Source organism: Staurois parvus, unplaced genomic scaffold, assembly GCF_062004578.1.
Source record: "Staurois parvus isolate SC_StPar_1 unplaced genomic scaffold, SC_StPar_1.0 ptg000186l, whole genome shotgun sequence".
Taxonomy (NCBI): domain Eukaryota; kingdom Metazoa; phylum Chordata; class Amphibia; order Anura; family Ranidae; genus Staurois; species Staurois parvus.
Genome location: NW_028317982.1, coordinates 474,628 through 501,046, shown reverse-complemented (window position 1 = coordinate 501,046; position 26,419 = coordinate 474,628). Strand labels below are relative to the sequence as shown.

At 44.5% G+C, this 26,419-nt stretch overlaps 1 protein-coding gene across 2 annotated transcripts in view; it reads right to left on the bottom strand.

Moving 5' to 3' along the window:
- Positions 1-25,862, bottom strand: part of CRMP1 (collapsin response mediator protein 1) — a 127,299-nt gene extending 101,437 nt beyond the window's left edge. The window contains exon 1 of one of the 2 annotated variants that reach the window (XM_089677390.1): positions 25,154-25,862. In XM_089677390.1, the coding sequence (XP_089533516.1) occupies positions 25,154-25,525 (372 nt within the window). In that variant the 5' untranslated portion in view covers positions 25,526-25,862. Of the gene's footprint in view, positions 1-1,317; positions 1,509-25,153 lie in introns of those variants that run through there. The other variant, XM_089677391.1, reaches the window with a different exon arrangement.
- Between the last annotated feature and the right edge of the window lie 557 nt (positions 25,863-26,419).

The window sequence follows — 26,419 nt, the reverse complement described above, 5'->3', positions numbered from 1 at the left end:
ACATCTCCCTCAGTCTACCCCTCTTCTCTCTATATATACATCTCCCTCAGTCTATCCCTCTTCTCTCTATATATACATCTCCCTCAGTCTACCCCTCTTCTCTCTCTATATACACCTCCCTCAGTCTATCCCTCTTCTCTCTCTATATACACCTCCCTCAGTCTATCCCTCTTCTCTCTATATATACATCTCCCTCAGTCTATCCCTCTTCTCTCTATATACACCTCCCTCAGTCTATCCCTTTTCTCTCTCTATATACACCTCCCTCAGTCTACCCCTCTTCTCTCTATATACATCTCCCTCAGTCTATCCCTCTTCTCTCTATATATACATCTCCCTCAGTCTATCCCTCTTCTCTCTCTATATACACCTCCCTCAGTCTATCCCTCTTCTCTCTATATATACACCTCCCTCAGTCTATCCCTCTTCTCTCTATATATACATCTCCCTCAGTCTATCCCTCTTCTCTCTATATATACACCTCCCTCAGTCTATCCCTCTTCTCTCTATATATACATCTCCCTCAGTCTACCCCTCTTCTCTCTATATACACCTCCCTCAGTCTATCCCTCTTCTCTCTATATATACATCTCCCTCAGTCTATCCCTCTTCTCTCTATATACACCTCCCTCAGTCTATCCCTTTTCTCTCTCTATATACACCTCCCTCAGTCTACCCCTCTTCTCTCTATATACATCTCCCTCAGTCTATCCCTCTTCTCTCTATATATACATCTCCCTCAGTCTATCCCTCTTCTCTCTCTATATACATCTCCCTCAGTCTATCCCTCTTCTCTCTATATATACATCTCCCTCAGTCTATCCCTCTTCTCTCTCTATATACACCTCCCTCAGTCTATCCCTCTTCTCTCTATATATACATCTCCCTCAGTCTATCCCTCTTCTCTCTATATATACACCTCCCTCAGTCTATCCCTCTTCTCTCTATATATACATCTCCCTCAGTCTACCCCTCTTCTCTCTATATATACATCTCCCTCAGTCTATCCCTCTTCTCTCTCTATATACATCTCCCTCAGTCTATCCCTCTTCTCTCTATATATACACCTCCCTCAGTCTATCCCTCTTCTCTCTATATATACATATCCCCCCCCCCCCCTCTATACAGTGATGATATCAGTCCTGTGTAGCTGCGATGATGAGGGTGCACAGGATATAATGCCTCCCCCCCCCCAGCCTGCCTCGTCTGGGTGACATGCATTGCCCCCCGTGGGGTCCCGGTGCCCCCCCCCCCCCCCCCCCCCCATATGCAGGCAGCCGGTGGAACAAAGGACAGCGCCTGGTGCTGAAAGCTTACCGTGATGTGCGGGATGCTCTTCTTCCCCTGGTAAGACATGACGGATCGTGCACCGGGGAATACACACACCGGTATAGGAGAGGCTGGCCGGAACTTCCCGCACACACACACACGGGGACGAATAATAGCCGATTTAAAACAGATATTTCTGAGCCGCCGGATCGGCTGCAGCGAAGCAGGGAACAGCCTCCCCTGGAGATTGCCGAGAGCTCCTCCTACAGGCGGCCGGGGAGCAGGACAGGCTGGCTAAGCATTGCTAGCCTCGTCCTCCAATAATAGAGGAGTCCCTTCCTAGGAAAAGGGCCGACACGGCTGGACGGAGGAGACTCTGCGGGGGCTGACACTGTGCAGGATGGAGGAGACTCCGCGGGGGCTGACACTGCTGGACGGAGGAGACTCCGCGGGGGCTGACACTGTGCAGGATGGAGGAGACTCCGCGGGGGCTGACACTGCTGGACGGAGGAGACTCGGCCGGGGCTGACACTGCTGGACGGAGGAGACTCTGCGGGGGCTGACACTGTGCAGGATGGAGGAGACTCCGCGGGGGCTGACACTGCTGGACGGAGGAGACTCTGCGGGGGCTGACACTGTGCAGGATGGAGGAGACTCCGCGGGGGCTGACACTGCTGGACGGAGGAGACTCCGCCGGGGGCTGACACTGCTGGACGGAGGAGAATCCGCGGGGGCTGACACTGTGCTGGATGGAGGAGACTCGGCCGGGGCTGACACTGGTGTAATGCTGGATGGAAGAGACTCTGAGATGATGGGGAAAGGGCTGGGCTCATCACAGGTGACAGAATAGTGTTAATGTGCAGTCACATGGCCATGGGTGCACACACAGCACTGAAGGCACATGGCATGGGAAAGGCAAAGGAGCTGACAATTAGTTATTTCATACAAGAAGTTATATGATGCTGACAATGCTATAACATATTGTACATTCAGATCAGTCTTTGCCCGAGGAGCTTACAATCTAAAATCCCTATCACATATACACACACAAGGGCTAAGAAACCTATCAGCATGTCTTTGAAGTCTGGGATTCCTCCATGCAAGCAAGTGGAGAACATGCCAGGCTGGGATTCAAACCCAGGACCCCAGTGCTGCAAGGCAGAGAGACTAACCACTGAGCCACCATGCTGCACCTAGCTCTACTCCTCAGGGCAGGACGGTTTGTCCCACCACTTACCATCAGGCTGTTGTAAATAAATGGCTCATTTGTGAGGGTGGGAGGTCATATATTTCTGGAGTCTCTTTCCCGCTGTACCATGTGATTGTCATGACCAATCACAGTGATTACATATATAAACAAAGGATGCATGCTGCAGCCAGGCCTCTGTGTCCTCTCCCAGTGATCGGCATGTAGGAAACACTGGGATCATTTTATTTACACGCCACATTATATACCCACACTACAGCAGCCAGTCAGTGTCCCTGATCACTGGTCACACTGATACAGGGTCACTATACCAGTGTAGCCAGCCACAGTGTTCCTGATTGCCACCTTACCAGCCACAGTGTTCCTGATTGCCACCTTACCAGCCACAGTGTTCCCAGACAACCAGTATTGGTGTTCCAGATCACATCACACTAGACCAGTGCAGCCAGCAGCAGTGCTCCTGATCCCTGTCACACTAGACCAGTGCAGCCAGCAAAATTGTTTCTGATGGGCACCACATGAGTCCCAGGTTCACAGGCCCAGTGTGAGCCAGCAGCAATGTTCCTGATCTCTGCCATACCCGTTCCAGTGTCTCCATACCAGTGCAGCCAGCAAAAGTGTTCCTGAAGGCTGCCACACAACTCCCAGTGTCAAAAGACCATTGTAAGCCAGCAACAGTGTTCCTCATCTATGCCAACCCAGTCCCAGTGTCCAGTAAGTCAGCAACAGTGTTCCTGATTGCCACCACACCAGCAGCCAGCAACAGTGTTCCTGAGCAATGCCACACCAATGAAAGTAACCCAAATTAGTGTAGCCAGCAACATTGTTCCTGATTGCCGCCCCGCCAGTCCCGGTGTCACCAAAGCTAGTGCATCCAGCAACAGTGTTCCTGCCACACCAGTCCCAGTGTCACCAAAGCTACTGTAGTTAGCAACAGTGTTCCTGATCACCACCACACCAGTCCCAGTGTCAGCAAAGTTAGTATAACCAGCAACAGTGTTCCAGTTCTACTGTCACAAGACCAGTGTAAGCTAGCAACAGTGTTCTCGATTGCTACCATACCTGTGCCAGACCAGTGTAGCCAGCAACAAAGTTCCTGGTCACCGCCACACCAGTCCCAGTGTCACCAGAGCTATTGCAGCCAGCAACAGTGTCCCTGATCGCCACCACATCACTACAGTGTCACCAGACCAGTGCAGCCAGCAACAGTGTTTCTAATCATCACCACATCCGTGCAGTATTTTTTTTTCTATTCTCTGTAATAAACTTTACAATTACAAAATCAGTACTACATTGTACAAGGACAATCCACATAAGTACAATGTACAGTCATATACTGGTGCAGCCAGTGGACTTAGCCTCCTAACCTACCCTCCTCCTCCCACCCTGAACCTTAATGCAAAACCTCTAATGGAAAAAGGTCAGAATCAAACAACCCCCTAGATAAAGGAGTAATTGAGTCAGGTAAAAGTGCTAGGATGTGACTTCCAGCATCTGTAGGTATATAAATCCTAGATTGTAAGCTCCTAGATGTAAACATGCTGCTTTGTATTGCTCTGCTGTGCACCTGAGATCTGTGTTGTTTACATACAGACCTCTCCCCTGTAAGCTTCGCCGACGATCAATGAGTCCCAGCTGTGAATCGGCGTCCGAGACCTAGTGATTGGCATGCCTTGGAGCCAATAGCGGCGCAGGTAGGGAGCGCGCGCGCCCCCTACCCAGAAATGCAAATAATGTATATAAATGTGATTTTACGCATTCCTGCTGCCCTGTGGCAGTACTTGTGCTATAGGGCAGTTGGGAAGCAGTTAAATTGACAACTTTGTGTAAAAAAATAAAATAGATAAATTTAAATTTTCTTTTGGCTTCTTCCAAAAACTGATGGCAAAAAATGAAATCTTCAAATAACTCACTTTGCCTCTTAAAAAACACCAGTTTACTCTCCAAAATGTGCATGTTTTGTGGGTGTTTCTACTGTCCTGGGGCTTCAGGGCCTCCAAAAATGTGATAGGAAAATTGGATTTTGGGCCACTCTATGTGGCTAGGCTGTAAAAAAAAGTCTCACATGTGGTATTGCCATACTCAGGAGGAATACCAGAATATGTTTTGGGGTATAATTTTTAGTATGCCTATGCTGTGTGTTAGAAATATCTTATTAACCGACAATGTTGTGTAAAAACAAAAAACATTTTCATTTTCTATCCACATTTTCCAAAATCTTGTGGCAGAAAACTGAAATCTTCAAAAGACTCGCCATGCCTCTTAGAAAATACCTTGGTGTGTTTGCTTTCCAAAATGTGGTCATTTTGTGGGTGTTTCTACTGGCCTGGCACTCCAGTGCCTCCAAACATATGATAGGTAGTTAGGAAATTAGATGCATAAACCTGAAGGTGCTCCTTGGATTTTGAGCCCTTCTATGCAGCTAGGCCAGAAAAAAAGTCTCACATATGTGGTATCCCCATACTTGTGAGGAATATCAGAATATGCTATGGGGAATAATTCCAAGTATGCCAATTCTGCATGTAAGAAATATGATTATCAGCCACATGTAAAAAAATAAATTTTAATTTTCTTTCTTTATTTTCTAAACAATTGTGGCAAAAAATATGAACTTCATAAGCCACTCACTATGCCTCTAATTACATAAGTTGTAGAATATACTTTGCAAATGTTATACTTTGTTGGTGTTTTTCCTGTTCTGGCACTTCAGGGCCTCAAGAAATGTGATAAGAAGTCAGGAAATAGGATGCCTATGGTATGCCCCTTCAAAGCCTGAACGTACTCCTTACATTTTGGGACCCTCTATGAGTCTTAGCAGTGAAAAAGTCTCACACGTGGGGTATCCTCATACGCAGAAAAAGTAGAAGAATGTGTTTTGGGGTGTAATTGTAAGTGTGCCTATGCCTAATTTGAAATCACTCCTTTAGCTCCAGTAGCTCTAAAATTGGCCATGTAGCTTCACGGTCTCCACTCTTGATTTTATTTCATTGTTTCTCTGTACCTTTTTAGTCATCTGTATACCCCTTATGGACTAGAGAGATATTTACATGTCTTCTACTGTATAGGACTATGAATTCAGCAATCATTTCACCTTTAACGCAGGTTCACACTGTGAAGACAGCTGTATTTTTGCGCAGAAGCCAAATGAAGCTCTCCACAACATCACACAGAAAACAATAGTTTTCTATAAGCTCAGTTCACACGTCAACACAGCTGTCAGCTGAGGAAACTTGCAACACGTCTGCATTTTTCCATACCACTCTGCACATAATAGCAGTTGCACTCAGCAAAAAAGCCCTGTAAACCAACACAGCAGAAAGTAAAGCAAAAAAAAACTGATGAGCAGTGACAGATTCCTGACTTTCTGAAAACACAGCCAAACGTGATATGTAACAAAAAATCAAGACCGATGCAGGGCCCATAGCCCTTCATTGGACATGAGGACTGAGCTAGGGGTTTGGCCCTGGGTTTTGTGCTGTCTGTGATTGTGTGATATCATCCCTCCCTTCCTCCCCATACCATTGGACATTGTATTTGCACTTCCGCCTACCTTTTGTACTAGGTACTGTACTCAATTTCAAAGGTTCGTTTTTAATTTTCCTTGCAAACTGTTCAATAAAAAATTTTGAATCAGAAGATAAATTGAGCCAAATATCAATTATAAACTTGAGATATCTAAAGCTACAGGTTTCCTAGACGTAGAGGGGGTGCATCTGACCAGGTCTGTTACTGAGTGCTCACTACTGAGATCGCTAGGTCTATCTCTGGTGCCTGTTGGAAGAGACGTAGAGGGGGTGCATCTGACCAGGTCTGTTACTGAGTGCTCACTACTGAGATCGCTAGGTCTATCTCTGGTGCCTATTGGAAGAGACGTAGAGGGGGTGCATCTGACCAGGTCTGTTACTGAGTGCTCACAACTGAGATCGCTAGGTCTATCTCTGGTGCCTATTGGAAGAAACGTAGAGGGGGTGCATCTGACCAGGTCTGTTACTGAGTGCTCACTACTGAGATCGCTAGGTCTATCTCTGGTGCCTGTTGGAAGAGACGTAGAGGGGGTGCATCTGACCAGGTCTGTTACTGAGTGCTCACTACTGAGATCGCTAGGTCTATCTCTGGTGCCTATTGGAAGAGACGTAGAGGGGGTGCATCTGACCAGTCTGTTACTGAGTGCTCACTACTGAGATCGCTAGGTCTATCTCTGGTGCCTGTTGGAAGAGACGTAGAGGGGGTGCATCTGACCAGGTCTGTTACTGAGTGCTCACTACTGAGATCGCTAGGTCTATCTCTGGTGCCTATTGGAAGAGACGTAGAGGGGGTGCATCTGACCAGGTCTGTTACTGAGTGCTCACTACTGAGATCGCTAGGTCTATCTCTGGTGCCTGTTGGAAGAGACGTAGAGGGGGTGCATCTGACCAGGTCTGTTACTGAGTGCTCACTACTGAGATCGCTAGGTCTATCTCTGGTGCCTATTGGAAGAGACGTAGAGGGGGTGCATCTGACCAGGTCTGTTACTGAGTGCTCACTACTGAGATCGCTAGGTCTATCTCTGGTGCCTGTTGGAAGAGACGTAGAGGGGGTGCATCTGACCAGGTCTGTTACTGAGTGCTCACTACTGAGATCGCTAGGTCTATCTCTGGTGCCTATTGGAAGAGACGTAGAGGGGGTGCATCTGACCAGTCTGTTACTGAGTGCTCACTACTGAGATCGCTAGGTCTATCTCTGGTGCCTGTTGGAAGAGACGTAGAGGGGGTGCATCTGACCAGGTCTGTTACTGAGTGCTCACTACTGAGATCGCTAGGTCTATCTCTGGTGCCTATTGGAAGAGACGTAGAGGGGGTGCATCTGACCAGGTCTGTTACTGAGTGCTCACGACTGAGATCGCTAGGTCTATCTCTGGTGCCTGTTGGAAGAGACGTAGAGGGGGAGCATCTGACCAGGTCTGTTACTGAGTGCTCACTACTGAGATCGCTAGGTCTATCTCTGGTGCCTGTTGGAAGAGACGTAGAGGGGGTGCATCTGACCAGGTCTGTTACTGAGTGCTCACTACTGAGATCGCTAGGTCTATCTCTGGTGCCTGTTGGAAGAGACGTAGAGGGGGTGCATCTGACCAGGTCTGTTACTGAGTGCTCACTACTGAGATCGCTAGGTCTATCTCTGGTGCCTATTGGAAGAGACGTAGAGGGGGTGCATCTGACCAGGTCTGTTACTGAGTGCTCACGACTGAGATCGCTAGGTCTATCTCTGGTGCCTATTGGAAGAAACGTAGAGTGGGTGCATCTGACCAGGTCTGTTACTGAGTGCTCACTACTGAGATCGCTAGGTCTATCTCTGGTGCCTATTGGAAGAGACGTAGAGGGGGTGCATCTGACCAGGTCTGTTACTGAGTGCTCACTACTGAGATCGCTAGGTCTATCTCTGGTGCCTATTGGAAGAGACGTAGAGGGGGTGCATCTGACCAGGTCTGTTACTGAGTGCTCACTACTGAGATCGCTAGGTCTATCTCTGGTGCCTATTGGAAGAGACGTAGAGGGGGTGCATCTGACCAGGTCTGTTACTGAGTGCTCACTACTGAGATCGCTAGGTCTATCTCTTGTGCCTATTGGAAGAGACGTAGAGGGGGTGCATCTGACCAGGTCTGTTACTGAGTGCTCACTACTGAGATCGCTAGGTCTATCTCTTGTGCCTATTGGAAGAGACGTAGAGGGGGTGCATCTGACCAGTCTGTTACTGAGTGCTCACTACTGAGATCGCTAGGTCTATCTCTGGTGCCTATTGGAAGAGACTTAGAGGGGGTGCATCTGACCAGGTGTGTTACTGAGTGCTCACTATTGAGACCAAAGGTTTATCTCTGGTGCCTATTGGAAGAGACATAGAGGGGGTGCATCTGACTGGTCTGTTACTGAGTGCTCACTACTGAGATCACTAGGTCTATCTCTGGTGCCTATTGGAAGAGACATAGAGGGGGTGCATCTGACCAGGTCTGTTACTGAGTGCTCACTATTGAGATCACTAGGTCTATCTCTGGTGCCTATTGGAAGAAACGTAGAGGGGGTGCATCTGACTGGTCTGTTACTGAGTGCTCACTACTGAGATCACTAGGTCTATCTCTGGTGCCTATTGGAAGAGACATAGAGGGGGTGCATCTGACCAGATCTGTTACTGAGTGCTCACTATTGAGATCACTAGGTCTATCTCTGGTCCCTATTGGAAAGTACTCAACTGTACAACTGACACAACACGAAAATAGAGGAAAGACTGTACAAATGTAGGTTGTTAGTACCGGGTCTATATGCCTGCATATCTATTCCTGAGATTTAAAAGAAACTGTACCTAGGAGAAACATGGAGGTTGTGATTGCTAACTCCACATTCATTCTGCAAATGCAAGTGTTCATGCTGATTCTCTGACTTTAATACTTTCATTCACAAGTAGTGGTGCACAGAAATGAAAATTCTGGTGCTGAAAACGAAAATTCAAAATGCACTTTGCTGAAAACCGAAACCAAAATGCGCAGTTTTTAAAAATGAATATATATTTTTTGGAAAAAAATACACTTTGATAAAAAAAAAAAACAATATATACCCCAATTTGTATGTAAAATGTGAAAGAGGATGTTACGGCGAGTAAATAGATACCCAACATGAGGGGCGGGGTTTTTTCGGCACCTGTATCGGTGCTTTTTTTCATTTCGGTCAACAGCCGAAAGGGGTGTTTTTGGCCGAAATGTGTCAACCACCAAAATTTCAGTGCATCCCTATTCACAAGCGCAGAGCCTGTTTCTCTGTCTTTCCTGATACTCATACCTTTTTGGGGACGTTGACTAAAAATGGGGACCATAAATTTTAGTTGTGGGGGGAGCCACTGTCAGAGATGCGGGTGTGACCAGAAGTGTGTGGACTGACACAGGGAAACACAGGCTCCAGATATGGTATAAACAAGACAATTTATTAAGACTAACAATACAAACATAAACGCAGTGCACCAAACCCCAAGCTAACACAAATACATACAACAAGGTGAAACAAACCCAAACCTAAACTGATACAGATACACAGGTACATACACATATAGAGCACAACGTAGTCAGGCAGGCCGGGTGGATAACTATCGGGCAGGTAGGTACAGGAGGAGCAGGCGGAGAGAATGGTCAGGGTCACAAGCCAGGGATCAAAACAGGAGAAGTCAGCAGAGGTCAGGATCAGGCAGGGTCGGCAACAAGTCAGACAGAGACAGGGACAGGAACAGGAACGCAGGTTACAAGGTACAGGGGCCCATGGAAAAACACACACCAAGGCACAGACTGCAGGTCTGGCCATCCCTTAAATACACCTGCAATCAGCCCCAGGTGATGGCTAATTGCCGAAGTGAACCTCTGGTTGTTGAAAGCACCTGCTGGCCAGCCCTGGTACTGCAGCCCACAGGGCAGGTGAGTCCCACCACTATTGGCAAGTCCATTCCTGACAGCCACACTGTAATGGACAATGTGACAGGTTCACTTTAAAGCAGGCAGCACAAATAGATTCTTTTCCTTATATAAACTTATCTAAATGCTGTTATCCAAGAAATGATACTGTCAAATATTAAGTTGACAAGCCTTGTAATTATATTTGGGGGCTTCCTGCCATACTGTCAGACAAGAGGATCCTTTCCCAACAATACTGCATGGCAACAATGCATGCCAGAACATTTCCAGAGCCAGACACACCGACATGATGCAGACAATATACGCTCAGCATGAAATTTGAATGTGGTAATTCTCGGTTATAAAAAAAGACCACCATGAAATATGCTCTGACATTACCCTTAGACATTTCAGCATTGCTTAAAAAGATCCTGTCTTGAAACAAAACAATATTCTCCCAATAGTGTGAGAGGTCCACTTACTGTTTGGGGGTTGGCTAGTATTAAGGGTTGGTGGAGTTAGTATTAGGAGGTAGGTTTCTGTTGGTCTTAAGATGTTGGTTTGGGTTAGTGTTAAAGAAGAATTCCAGGTATGGCTATTTTTACATATGTACATGGGTCCAGCTTGGAGCAATGTAACTAAGTATATACCATACTTGTGGGATCCCTCTACAGGGGTGTCAAACTGGCAGCCCTCCAGCTGTTGCGAAACTACAAGTCCCATCATGCTTTTGCCTTTGGGAGTAATGCTTGTAACTGTCAATCTTGCAGTGCCTCCTGGGACTTGCAGTTTGGCAACAGCTGGAGGGCCGCCATTTTGGCACCCGTGCTCTAGAAGATGGAATTCACTTTAGTAAACACCACAACTCCAGTGATCTCCACTTGCTTCAGGGTCCAATGCCAAGAGCCCGCCCTGCTGCACTGTGAACACAAGAGGTCGGCCACTTGGCACAGGTGCAATTCAGAGAACGTTTTGCATTTTTTCAATGACTGCAAAGCAGTCTCTGATTTGATGAGGTGAAGTGCTTAAAGCCACAGCCGCACCTCTTCACCTTGTCCAATCAGAGCACACTACATTCATTGAGAAAATGCAAAACAATCTCTGGATTGCGCCTGTGATGAGTGGCCCACCTTCTATGTTCAGAATGCTGCAGGGGAGCTGCTCAACATATGATCCAGAAACTAGTGCAGATCACTGTGACAGCGGTGTCTACTACAGGGATTTCCAGCTTCTAGGGGTCCCACAGGAATGGCATATACATAGTTACATTGCTCCAAGCTGGACCAATATGACTACGTAAAATATCCATACCTGGAATTCTTCTTTAAGGGGTGGGCTAGGATTAGTGTTAGGAAGGCTGGTTAGGATTAGTATTAGGGGGTTGGTTGCAGCTATGAATATGTTGATGTTTAGATGTTTTTTTAATTAATGAACTTTTGTAGAGTTATATTTCCCTTATATAAGCATGTATTGGAGGAACATGTGGTAAATTTTACTGGTGCCATAGCAAATTTCTAAAACCAAAAACCAACATACGGTATTGGATGAACCTGATGAAATCCCAGACTGTGATGAAATATGTTGGTGTAGTACACAGTGTTTACTCTACCCACCATCCAGAAACTAGTGTTCCAATGGGGAGTAGTGTGTAGTATCCCAGACATGCACTGCAAACAAGTGATTGTGGGCTTGGGTACAGGACTACTGACAACTTGCCACAGGTGAATGAAAGACTAAAGTAAGATTGCTTTGGTTTATATATACACGTTGCAATACATTGCTGAGGGTGGTTGTGACATAGTTACATAGTTAGTCTGGGTGAAAAAAGACAAAGTCCATCCAGTTCAACCATTAGAAAGGCAAAAAAAACCAGCAAAGCATGATCCAATTTGCTCCTGCAGGGAAAAAATTCCTTCCTGATCCCCTGAGAGGCAATCAGATATTCTCTGGATCAACTTTACCTATAGATGTTAGTATCCAGTTATATTCTGTGTATCCAAGAAAGAATCCAGGCCTTTTATAAAGCAATCCACTGAGCTGGCCAGAACCAACTCTTGAGGGAGTCTATTCCACATTCTCACAGCTCTCACTGTGAAGAAACCTTTCCGTGATGAAGACCGGGGCACAAGATAATACTTGTGCCCATCTTCACTGATTAAGGCCTCATGCACACTAGTCTTTTTTCTATCTCTCCTAGATACCTTTCCTCCTGGAAGCAGCATTTTGGCAGAAAAACCGCATGACACTTGTAAAAGCTTGTAACGCGTTTTTCACATCAAGCGTTTGAGGCATTAATTTATTTTACTGACCAGAATAATAATTTACTCTGGTCACTGAAATGAATTAATGTTCAAGCGCTAAACGTGCCTAGTGGTAACAAGATCTTAGACACGTTTACACTCGTCATGCCTTTTTTCTGCAAAAATGCCACTGCTCCTGGATGAGCTGGCAGTGGGGTTTTTTCCTGCCTCTAAGCTCCTCTAAACGCCTGTGTGTGCATGGACTCGTAAGGCTTGATTTATTAAAGGCAAATAGACTGTGCACTTTGCAAAGTGCAATTGTACTCTGCAAGAGCAATTGCTCCAGAGCTTATTAAATAAACAGACGCTCTGCTGACTTCCATCATTCCTGGCTTGCAATAGGCATACTAATACATCCCAGTGGTGTTCAGTGTGGTTGACGTCAAGTCTCTGTATAGAACACTCATGTGCAAGCAAAAATTCAGTTTTTTTTTTATTTTCCTTGCAAGTGATTGGATATTCTCTGCAAAGTGAAGCTTTACTCCATTTACTAAGCTCTGGGGAAACTGCACATGCACAGTCCACTTTCCTTTAGTAAATCAACCCCAATGTGTCTGCATTAGCTGTATATATATTATCTTGCCTGTATTAGGCCTCCTGCACACTCAACATTTTTCCTGCTGCTCTTAGGGCGTCTGGCGTTTTTTTTCTGACTCTAAACGCCCCTGCATTTTAGCCTATAGGATTGATTTACCAATTAACTTACTACCAATCAAATTACTATCAAATCCCTATCTATAGGAAACAATAAAAAACATTTGGTATAGATATAAGCTATGTTAAAGTTTGCAGACTTCGGACCATCACACCTATGCCTGGCGGCCATTCCACTCCAAAACCTTGGGTATTCATATGGAATCTGTACTCTCTTTGTGAATATAACAGCCTCCAAAGAGCATTTATGTGGTCAGGTACTGATGCTGGTTGTAGACCTTGGAGAAGGCCTGGCTTGCAATAGGCGTACTAATACATCCCAGTGGGGTTCAGTGGGGTTGAGGTCAAGTCTCTGTACAGAACACTCAAGTTCCTCAACAAGCTAACCAACATGCACATCCAAGGTGCACAGTTCTACTGCAACGGAAAAGGTCCTTCCCCAAAGACATACCAGAAGATAGGAAGTGCACAACTGTCTACAATGTTTATGAAAGGCTATACCCTTAACTGCAAACACCCAAACTCCTTATTTTTTGAGGGGTGTCCACATCCTTTGGCCATGGTGCGTACTTTAAAATTTCTGTCAAGTTATTGTTTTTGTCCCCTTTGGGGAAATTTTAATTCACATCCTGTCTGTGGTAACCAGAACAAGAAGGCATAGACAACAATAAAGTCATTGTCAGATGTTCTTTCCTGACTTTTCTTAAAATGTGTTTTTGTCTATGCTCCTATTCAAGAGATTTCCCAAACATTCTTGTCCTGACAGTAAATCAAGGTGAAATCTTACCAATAGGAACACAGATGGCAATAAAAACCCTTCAGTGTCTCTAACCCGTCACGCTCTAAAACAAAATATGACATCTGCCTGGAATTGGGCTTCAAACACAAAGCTAGGAGCAGTGTTTAGCAGAAAGCTCTGATGTTGCTGTCCTCGGCTGGTTAATAATTCTGAGGCTCTGTAGTTTTGTACAGACGTGAACACCAGAGCATTGCTGAACACAAAGGTGACAGTGTAGAATAGCCATTCTGTCATAGACCCCACTTCCCCCATATGCAGCTTGGCAAAAAATATACCAACAGAAAAAGTTTTTAATTTTTTTTTTAGTCAGCTATGAAAAGCTAAATATAGATAGTTTAGACTTACTTTTCCAGCGAGCTGATTGCACTTCTTTCTACACGATTCCTGCCTATTCCTAACTGTTCTATTGCAATAAAACTGTATTATTACAAGGATCAATAACTCAAGCCCAAATTTACACAAACAACTGATTGGGTCAAAGGAGTTATTCTTGCACCTTTCATCCTCCCTACCCTGTGTAAATGGGGGCCAGATGGAATTTATATTAGAGAAAGAGAGACTGAAGGCAAACAGCTCCTGATATGTTGTCCCTTTAGAAAGTCCATTATGCTCGGTGATCAGGGGCGGACTGACAACTCATGGGGCCCCCGGGCAATAGGGGATCATGGGGTCCCTGTGTCCTTGCCCAAACTCAAAAAAGCCTATGAAAAAGGTACCAGGGGCATCTCATGGGGCCCAATACTGACCCCAGGCCCTCGGGCAGTGCCTGAGTTTCCAATTGGTCAGTCCGCCCCTGTCGGTGATACTAATGTCATGGGTGCTGTCTGTATAATTATTTGGCAGTATAGTGTCTTATAGTGTCCTATACCAGTCTAAGACAATCCATACATAATCCAATTTTTTTTTCCTTAAACCAAAGGTTGAAGAAAAGAAAATAGCTTGATTCCCCCATCAATACAGACAGAGTCCATGAGGGAATCCCTCCCACAGCGCTACTGTGTTTTGCTGGCAGGGAGCATGGGCAGCCTTCCCCACTGGCAGAAAAAAATGATCACTGCTGGTGGCTATAGTAGCCGACAGTGATTGTGTAAAAAAAACCCGACAGCCTGGTTGTACTGAAGTCAATCAATGGATCAACTTCAGTACAACCAGCCTGCCCATAGATGGATTGAAATACGACCGGTTCCTACTGAACCTGTGGAATTTTGATCCATCAATGGCCAGCTTAAGAGATACTTACTAAAACTAAAGTAATCCACATGTTTGTAGAAAAACTGGCAAAGAAGTAGTTGGCCATGAACGGATCTGTGTATCAGGGATAGTGAGCATTAGGTAATAATGGTAGATTTGTATCCATATAATTAAGCTGTAGCTTAAAGTCCTGGTCCTTCTGGGTTTGCTGTGAGAGTTTTAATATGTGCTGCTGAGCTCATATAGAATTACCAGGACAGTCCGAGGCTGGAGGTCTGGCGAGTCTGACATTTGCCAGTAAGTTAGTTTGCCTAAAAATGTTCTGTAACATTTAGGGCCAGTTCACACTACATGCATTTCAGTAGCTTTTTTTTCTGCATCCAAAATGCACAGAAAGTAGGTTATATGGTTGTCAATGTCATAGTTCACATCAGTGCTTGCAGTTCCAGTGTGTTCCGGTTGCAGAAGAAAAAGTAGAACATGCTGCATTTTGTCTGCACAGAACTGTACTGGAAATGGTAAAACGCTTCAAAAATGCACCGGAACTCAACCTCAGGCTTCACAGCCCCCCCCCATCCTCAGACTTCACAGCCCCCATCCTCAGGCTTCACAGTTCTCCCCATCCTCAGGCTTTGCAGTCCCGAATCCCTCCCATCCTAATGCTTCACAGTCCTCCCATCTTCAGACTTCACACCAAAAATGCACTGGAATGCACGTCCCTATTTAAATTGAAGAAAAAGGGAGGGGGAAAAATTTACTGGAATGCATAACAAACGTACTGGAACGTGTCAAAAACACATCAAAAATGCACCAGAACGTGTCAAAAACATGCATGCGGAATCACATCCAGACTGCGTTTCTATAGTGTGAACCGGCCCTTAAAGGAAACTGTTCCTGAGAGAAACACACATGCTGCCATTGGTGATGCCTTATCCTGCAAATACTGGCTGCCTGGCTGTCAAGCTGACCCTCTTTCTTCAAAACTTTAAGTGACTATCCAAGAACAAATGTGGTGATAAGGACCTCTGGCTTCCCTCCTTGCATAACTGTTCTGGATCATTGACTCAAAAGCCAGATCAATACAGCAATCAGGCAACTTTCAATGTCATAGGGAGATTAGCCAAGAAAGCCTCCATGTTTTTTTCAGAAAAGATGTAACAACAGAAGAAATGCATGCTGAAGGGCATATTTCCATACTCCAATCACAAAGTGGTTGCAGCTCAATGGACTTTATAGGCACTTAAACATCAAAAAGAAATGTAAAATCTTGATTATACAAATCACATGGTTACACAGAGACAAAAAAAAAACAGTTATTCCTAAAAGTGACACCAATATGTACCACAAATTCAAGATGGAAAAATAGCACCTCAATACACAAATCATTTGAAATCATACCGCTCCTAAATGACTGTGTAAACTAGGGGGTACGGAGATAGACCACCGCTGGCTAAGATGACCGTATGGTTGATTGAACACAGATGTGATGTCACAATTGAGAGCTAGTACAACTTCAACTGAAAAGTGGCTTTACATGTTTCACGACTAAATGTCGCTTCCTCAGGAGATAGAAAAGGGTCAAATGATTTGTGTATTGAGGTGCTATTTTTCCATCTTGAATTTGTGGTACATATTGGTATCACTTTTATGAATAATTGTTTTGGTCTCTGTGTAACCATGTGATTTGTATAATAATGAGAACTAAGATTTTACATTTCTGTTTGATGTTTAAGTGCCTATAAAGTCCATTGAGCTGCAATCATTTCTTGACTAGTCTTATAGGATGTGGCACAGTCTATGAGTGTTGTATCCATAGTACCACCCTATGGACATACGGTTTATTCATACTCCAATCACTATATTCAGAACCTATTTGTCTTTGTTAGCCAATGGGCACCCTTGGTTGTACTTTATAGAGTGTGTGTACCCAGATAGAGTTACAGGCAGACAGATACCATGCTGCATAGTTACATAGTCTGGCTGAAAAAGACAAAAGTCCATCCAATTAAACCATTAAAAAGTTATAATCCTATACCCACAGTTGATCCGGAGGAAGGCAAAAAAAAACCCCAGCAAAGTATGATCCAATTTGCTCCTGCAGGGAAAACAAAATCCTTCCTGATCCCCCGAGAAGCAATCAGATATTCCCTGGATCAACTTTACCAATAAATGTTAGTATCCAGTTATATTCTGTTTATCCAAGAAAGAATCCAGAACTTTTTAAAGCAATCCACTGAGCTGGCCAGAACCAACTCTTGAGGGAGTCTATTCCACATTTTCACAGCTCTCACTGTGAAGAAACCTTTCTGAGTTTGGAGATTACATTTCTTTTCCTCCAGACGTAAAGAGTGCCCCCTTGTCCTCTGTGATGACCTCAGGGTGAAAAAGGGTGCTACCAGGGGCGGACTGACAACTTATGGGGCCCCCGGGCAATAAGGGATCATAGGGCCCCTGTGTCCTTGCCCACACTCAAAGCACTTTAAAAAAAACCCTATAAAAGGTACCAGGGGAATTTCATGGGGCCCCCTACTGACCCCGGGCCCTCGGGCAGTGCCCGAGTGCTCGAATGGTCAGTCCGCCCCTGGGTGCTACATTTCAATGATCTCAATTACAAAGAAAAAGAAATTCAGATAATAAGAAATCCTACAATGAATGTTTTCACCAGGGACATTGTATGAAATCCATGGGCCTGTATGTAAGATCATAAACCGGGCCACACTGCTTGCTAAAAAATGTAAAAATATCTAATAATAATAATACGGCATACGCTGTGTCAGGAAGGGCATGGTTTTTATTGTGGCTGGGGTGTTGCTAGGGTTGTACTAGACCTGCAGTGTGTTTGGGAACCTTAACTGGAGTAGTCATGCAGCACGTGTAACAGTGGGAGGGGCTTAAAGGGGCGTGGTTAACTAAAACAAAAGCCTTCTTGTACCCATAAAATCGTTTTAGGTTGTGTGATAAGTAAGAGCCTCACAGACATGTTTACACCTCAGCACATAGGATTTTGTGTACACTGAAAATAGGCAGAGAGCTTACATTTTATCTGACCGTACAGAAGACTTCATTAAAGCAGTCAGGACTGCTGAACTACCAGCAACTGCCAAGACAATGAACATTTTTGTGAGAAGTGTGTAATGTACAATATAGTGCATACAGTGAGGGAGGGAGAATGTCTTCACAGTCCCACCTCCCCTCCCCTCCCCCCCATTCCTCAGGCCTCACAGTCCCATCCCCTTCATCCTAAGACCCCATTTACGCTTGAGCATTTTTCAGCTCAACGCTCAGAAACGCTCAAGAAGTAAAATCCCATTGCAGTATTTCCAATGGCCCCTGTTCACACTTCAGTGTTCTGTCGCCTGTAGCAAAACACCTGTCGCTCAAGAAAGTACTTGCACTACTTTTCAGGCAAATCTGAGCATTTTGTCCCCAAAGACTTGAATTGAAAATGCCTGAACAGTGGGAATGTGCGTTTTTTCAAGACTTTTTTCAAGTGTTTTTTTCAGGCATTATCAGCTCAGACAGCAGATATTTCTACTTCTATTGGCCACAGCAATAACGCCTAAATGAAAAACGCCTATAATATTTGCAAATCTGCTCAGAAAAGTGCTCAAAGACGCCTGATAACAAAAAACGCCTGAAAAACGCTCAGCTCATTGTGAAGACTTCAAAGCCCCCTCCCAACCTCAGGCTTCACAGTCCTCCCCATCTTCACAACCCCCACGCCCAGGCCTCACCATCATCCCCATCCTCCGGCTTCACCCCATCCTCCGGCTTCACATCCCCCATCCTCAGGCTTCACAGTTCTCCCCATCCTCATCCTAATGCTTCACAGCCCTCCCATCCTCAGGCTTCACAGCCCCCCATCCTCAGCCTTCACAGCCCCCCTTACCATCTCCAGGCTTCACAGCCCCCCCCCATCCTCAGGCTTTACAGCCCCCCCATTCTCAGGCTTCACATTCTTCCTCATTCCCCAGGCTTCCAAATCCCCCCATCCTCAGTCTTCGCACCCCCCCCCTCCAATCTCTGTCTTCTGATTCCCCCCCATCCTCAGACTTCACAATCCCCCTCATCCTCAGCCCTTCTCCAACTCATCTGCACAGTCCCACTTCCTCCCTAAATTCACAGACATCACATCAGAGTCTCAGATCTCTCTCTCTCTCAGAGAAATTCTTTCTCCTGGGCTCCAGTGAATGCCATCAGAATGGCAGAGAGGCTGTACCCGCCCCCAGGCAGCCACTCCCAGCTCCAGTAACAGGATCTCTGTGAGTGAGAATTGAGTCCGATTCTGTGATAGGAGCCAGAGAGCAGCAGTGACAAAAGCAGAACTCCAGATAAAAGCCTCAGTCTCAGCATCTCAGGACTATCCCACCCACGGAGCCCTGCCTTACATCTATTGCTGCAGACATCTTCTGTTTACACAGATCACCCCCCCACCACCACCACCACCACCTTCACAATAAAGGTACTCACCCGTCTGATGGAGGACGACAAGAAAGAGAAGACTGCTGAGGATCTTGCTCCTTAGTCACCCTTTCCCCTTTCTATTCTGGAGACTGGAATATAACAAAGCACCAGCATGACGGCCTTTTTTCTTTCCTTCAGTTTGTAAGTTTCCTATGTTAAACTGACAGCATTGTTCAAAAAACAACAGACTACTGATTGGCCCACACTGCTCCCTCTCCCAGTGTGAGTGCTGTTGTACAGGCAAATAAAGGAAAGAAATATGACCTCAGTTTTACTTATTTATACTAATTGTGTTCAAAGCTGAAGTTTTGGTATGGTCATTTTTAAATAGCTACGTTGGTCCAGCTTGGGGATACCACACGTATGTGTCATACGTGTGGTATCCCCATGAGAGCTAGAAATCACTGTAGTAGGCAACAAACTACAGTGATTGTCACTAAGTTTCAAGTCCCATGTGAGCATCTACCACTTGGCATGGGCACCTCTCCACCTCTTCCAATCAGAGAACACTTTGCATTCACTGAGAACATTCGAAATGTTCCCTGAATAGCGCCCATGCCAAGCGATCAACTTCCTGTGTTCACTAAACAGCGGGGCAACCGCATAGTACCGGGAAGCCAGTGGAGATCACTGTGATAATGGTGGTTTCCAGTTTCCATAGGAATCCCACAGGTATGGCCCATACATTTATACACTGATCCAGGACCAGGACACGGGGTGGGCAGAAGGGACAGCTGCCCTGGGCGCAGTTAAGCAAGGGGGGCAGAGAAAAAACGTAGGGAAGTACACCCATTCTACAACGTGCATTAGTAGTGGGGGAGGGACGCAGTTCTGTATCCTTGCCCTTGGATGGACCTGACCTGATACTGCATTAATCCAAGCTGGACCAATGTAATTATATAAAAATATCACACCTAAAATTCAGCTCTAATAATACAATCGATTAGATTAAAATGTATGTGTTTTAATACTTGCCTGAAGTTCCAGTTTAACTTCCTGTAATCCTCTGTACACCAAAACAAAGTCCGGGAGTGGAAGGTTTACCATCAGGTTCTCCGCCTAAACATATTGCTGTCATTCTAACATTTCTCATATCATTCTTTTCTTGGTGGAACAAACTGGATCACACTTTTTATTTTTGTGTTCCTTGCGATCAGACGCAATTTTAGCATTGAGGATGCATGGTGTTTTTGTTTTATTTATTCATGTATTTTTTATTTGGTGGAACTCAAAGGACACATATCTTTTCACCTAACTATATCACTCTAAGGCTCGGTTCACACTGCCATGAGGTGAGATCCGACTTGTGAGACCCCAAGTCACATGACATGTGAAATCACATTATAGTCAATAAGAGCTGTCTTAAGAGTGTCTTAGTACTACTGCCATCCCTTCAACTTTAGAAAAGGTTCTGTACTACTTCAAGGTGACTTCTATCCAACTTGTGCCAATAGACTTTAATGGAGGTCACCTCCAAGTCGGATACTCATCTATAATGATGTGATTTGGATCCCACACATCTTTTGTTCCTTTTTTTTTTTGACCAATTGGAAAATATTAATTTTTTTTTATCAACTTAAAAAACAGCGCAAAACACAAACTACCTCACACCAATCAATATATGAGAACAATGATAAATAACTTATTCATTAAATAATATTAATAAAAAATATTGCAATTTAGTATAAGTGTCACAAAAAAATATATATATAGTAAAACAAAAAGTCCAGTGACACATACAAAAACAAAACGTCCAGTGACATATACAAAAAGAAGTCCAGTGCCCCACACAAAAAAAATTATTTTCATTAAGAATCTTCAGTGCCAATAGTGATCCTTCCACCATCCACCAGTGCAAAACCAACATGAACCGCACTCACCAGATATTTGGTGAGTATAACGCCTTTCAGGATTAATTAGGGCTCCTGGACCCCCTGTGTAACCTCCAACTATTGCCACCTCAAAGATATGGATATTCCTTCAATTGCTCCCCTCGTCAACTCCACCGGATTCCAGGAAGAAAAAAAACTAATAGTGTGATACTGTTATGACTCTCACTTATAATCAACTTTAAGCCAGACCACTCACATTTTAAAAGGTAATAACCAATTAATTTTTTTTTGTATCACTCTTTTATGTACATTCAGCTGTCAGCGGGAAACCACTGACATTTGTCATTGGTTGTTAAGGATGCGGCGGCAGGCTTTCTGGCCCTCTCCTTAGCAACCAGCTATTCTTTACACAGAATTCAGACTGGTCAATCTAATTCAAATTCCATCTGTTCTGAAAATTAGGATTTCATTAGAAATTCAATAAATTAAACAAAATTTAACAAAACAAGAAATTCAATAAATTTAATAAAATTTAACAAAACAAAATGATATTTTCCATTATTTTGGCCAAAAAAAATAGCAAAGTCACATTCAAAATTGTGTATCGGTCGTTCTCACGTCGCATCAAGTTGCCAGCAAATTGACAGGAAGTTGCCTGGCAAAGTCACACTGTAGGTCGCACGACTTTCAGGTCACAGTAGTGTGAACCAAGCCTAATGTACCAATTTTAAATTGCAAAGAATGACATGACAGCACTCTATGGGCACTGATAAAAAAAAGTTTAAGATCAGTGGCACAATAATCCTAGAAACTATTCAGCGTCTGTTTACTGCAATCAACATATATTGAAAAGAGGCAAGACACAGCCATGCACGTCTACTTACAGTGACAGTGGAAGAAGAGTGCCCCATCTTTGGTGTCAGTGGAAAGAATAGTGACTCATCATTGATGTCAGTGGGAGGAATAGTACCTCATTGTTGATATCAGTTCTATGAATAGTGCCCTATCTTTGGTGTCAGTGGAAGGAATAGTGCCTCATTGTTGTTGTCAGTGGGAAGAATACTAACTCATGTTAGTGGAAGGAATAGTGCCCTAAGGGCCGGATAAAGGCAAGCAAAGGGCCACATCCTGCCTGCATGCCACAGTTAGGAGGCCACTGCTGTAGAATAGATGATTGATCTCCGCTTTGAAGGTGCCTGCCTAGTTCTAGGGCTAACACCACTTGGCACAGCCAGCTGCCTGATACCAATTATCTTTTTTCCTGTCTCTAGGGTTGGCATTCTAACCACCAATGTAAGGAGGGCATTCTTTCCATTGATCACCAACGTATAGAGTATTCTTCCCAATGAGCCCCAATGAATTTGCTTTAGCAGAAGCTTCTCAAGGCAAGAACATTATCCTAAGGTTTCCTTTAAAATAAGAATGAATGAGAAAGTCTGGAATAATGTGCCCCACCCTCCCAGTTATCATTTGTTACATTTTATTGTTTCAAAGTTTTATTTCACACCAGCACAACAGTAAGAAATGTACCGCTCAGCTGTTATTGGTCATTTGCCACATACGGGTATGGGAAAGTTGTGCCTCAGGCAACTGCTAACTGCCCTCCGGGGGGCATAAAATGTGGACTTTGCCAGTTTTAATGCAGCATTACATTGCAGGTCATAAAAGTCGTGTTTATTATTGTATGTTTGTTATTTAATAAATCACTGTGTCCACTGGCCTCCCATTTAGGTTATTATGAGAATTGTTCTGCTAGTGGCCTGCATGTGAACTGGGCCATTTCTGAATCTGACCTGTACATTAACATTCATGTCAGCATGCTGTAAACTGAAATACAGATAGCCCATCCTAAATTGGCGGACTCAGAGACATTAAAATGCAAAGTGAGTGTGCTGGGACAGAAGGCAAACAGGAGAAGAGGAGACTGGAAGCCTCCCACACTGTCCCTCCATTCCCCTTTTGTTACATTGCAGAATCCCAACACCGATCACTACATGGATCTGCAGGGAAAGAGTTACTTCTCTCAACAATCCCAACCTAATCAGTAAATATTGACTAATATCTATAAATATAAAATAAATATTGACTAATACCTATAAATATAAAATAAAAATTGACTTATACATACGATAGTCTCAGTGATCTGACACTGGGACATGTGCTCCACAACTCAGAAAATATGTTTGCAGTACACTTCAATATCTTCAATCATTCCAGACTACCAGGCCGCATGATCAGTACAGGCTGAATAAAAGCAACGACAATCCCCAATATTATCATTTTATCATATGTTTTGTATCAGCATATAGATAATCACTCCAGGTTTGCACTAAAAAAAATGATTACATAAATCCACAGTCTACTCTATCTCTGTTTCAGACTAGGCCATGTCCTAGCAAACCAAAGATCATAATTCATTTAAACACTGACCACTATACACTGCAGATTACAGTTCAGTATCAACTCATTGTGACCTTGAAAAGGGCCATGTCTGGCCAAACCTTAATCAGACTGCAAGCTTGTCTCCACAAATCTCTACACTCTGACACCTATGGAAGCAGCACCATGGCATGATACTTGGAGTGAATTCAAGAGAGAGAGATACAGAGAGAGGAAGTGAAATAGATAGATAGATAGATAGATAGATAGATAGATAGATAGATAGATAGATAGATAGGCTTCTTTTTTTTTTATTAAAAATTGCTTCTTGGTTTTTAGGATCACCCCTGTGGAGCACACACTGATACACATTATGTCACAATACCTTTGAAGCAAATATAACTAAAAAAAAGTCACATTATACTTTCTGACAAGATAGATAGATAGATAGATAGATAGATAGATAGATAGATAGATAGATAGATAGAATGACAGCTCCATGTTTTATTTAAAAATTAATTCCATGTTTTGAGGATTTGGCCCTGGGGAAAGTTTCGATGGATAGATGGACACATGAATGGGTGGAAGAATGGATGTAAGGGCAGACAGACATAAACTAAATGATAATAGACAATGGAAAGACAGACAGACAATCAGATGTAGGTGACACCTCTATATTTTTTTTAAATGGGTTCTAGATTTTGAAAATTTGGGCCTCAATACTTTGACTAAATAGATAGATTGATTGATTGATTGATTGATTGATGTAACATATTGTACAAATAAAATTAATTCTAGGTTTTCAAGATTTGCCGATGGATGGATAAATCAATGGATGGAGAGGAAGGGATGAATGGAAGAAAGGAAGGAAGGAAGGAAGGAAGGAAGGAAGGAAGGAGGGAAGGAGGGAGGGAGGGAGGGAGGGAGAGAGGGAGGAACGGATAAATCGATGAATGGATGGAGGAAAGAAGGAAGGGAGGAAGGAAGGTAGGTAGGTAGGACATGGATAGATAGTAGATGGTAGATGGATGGAAGGAGGTAGGGATGGATGACTGGATGTGTGGATGGATGGAAGAAAGGAAAGAAGGATGGATGTATGGAAGATGGGATAAATGGATAGATGGAAACAAGAAAGGATGGATGGGTGGATAGATGGGTAAAAGGAGGGATGGATGGACAGACTGGTGGATGTAATAATGTGGGGACAGGCATACATTAAATGATAGATAGATAGATAGATAGATAGATAGATAGATAGATAGATAGGCAGGCAGATGTAGATGACTCCTTTATATTTCATTAATATGAGGTCCAGGTTATGAAAATTTGGGCCTCAAAACCAAGATAGATAGATTGAGATTCATTGGGTAAATTGCCATCAGAAAGGCCTGAAGCATGACATCCATATGGATAGCCTGAAGACAGGGGCAGAGGAAACTACAACCCCCAGCATGCTCTCCCATCCTTCTAGGCCATGCTGGAACTTGTGATCCCCCAACAGCTGGAGGTGCCCAGGTGAACCCCATGGCTCTGATCCCCAGGCAGGCAGGTGAAGCCATCCTTATCATCCTACCACTGAAGAATGGGCCCCTGAGATCAGTGTGCCGGGGCCCCCAGTGCTGGTGCAGCGCCCCCCCCCAGCCTCCCCCACCCTACCTTGCCATTGTCTTCGCCCTGCAGCAGCTCCTTGCCCCCCGAGTACTTGATCTCTATGCCGGGGGTCCTGTCCTCCCTCTCCCCGGGGGAGCTGATGACAGATCCGGAGATCTCGCTGACATCGCTGGCCGTTTCGCTGAAATTCTCCCCGTCCATCATGTCCGGCCTGCTGGCGCTCCTCGGGGTGCGGGTCCCTTTCTTCCCCACGCTGTACGCATCGAAGTCGATGGTCTTGTTCTCATAGGCGCCCTCCACATTGGCGAACATGCCGCCGTACTTCACCCGGGGGGTCTGGGCAGTGGTGCCCGGTCTGGCCAGGTAGACGGGCAGATCATCTTCTTTATTCCAATTCCGCTTTCTCTCCGCTGCCATGCTGCACCCCGACCGCAGCCCTGTCTGTGGATGGAGGAGCGGCTGCTGATGCTGCTGGTTCCTGTGCTGAGGATAATGATGATCATATAAAATGCAGCAGTGCGGTGTCTGTATGGCAGAGACACCAGAACCCTATTGTTACCAGCAGAGCAGAGCAAATGTGCAATCTGGATTCACAATGGACAATCCTGGAGGTAGATGAGGAGAAGATCAGGATCTGCTGCACATGGAGATCTGATAGCAGATGCTGCTTCTGCTGCTTCAAAGGGCTGGTGCCTGAGACTGGAGCACACACAGCCCCTGCTCACCCACTCCAGGCACTGCCTGCTCTACAGAGACACCTCTAGGAAATGGGCTCTATGAAGCTTTCCATCACCTCCCACCACCAGGAGACAGATGTGTCCCACCTCTTCCTCTACCACTCATCCCAAGGGACTCTTGGATTTGCATGAAATATTAGTCTACATTGATTAAACTAGTATAGTGCTAATACTTCCTCCAATGCATCCATGAAGGTTCTCATTTATCCCCATCCTAGTGTATCTAGTAGTAGAATATCTAGTACTTGGTAAGAAATAGACTACATTGACTAAACTGGCATAGTACTAATACTTCCTCCAATCACAGTGGATATAAAAAGTCTACACACCCCTGTTAAAATGTCAGATTTCTGTGATGTAAAAAAATAAAACAAAGATAAATAATTTCAGAACTTTTTCCACCTTTAATGAGACCTATAAACTGTACCACTCAATTGAAAACAAACTGAAATCTTTTAGGGGGGGGGGAGTAAACAAAAAAACTAAAATATTGTGGTTGCATAAGTGTGCACACCCACTTATAACTGGGGAAGTAGCAGTGTTCAGAATTAAGCAATCACATTCAAAATCATGT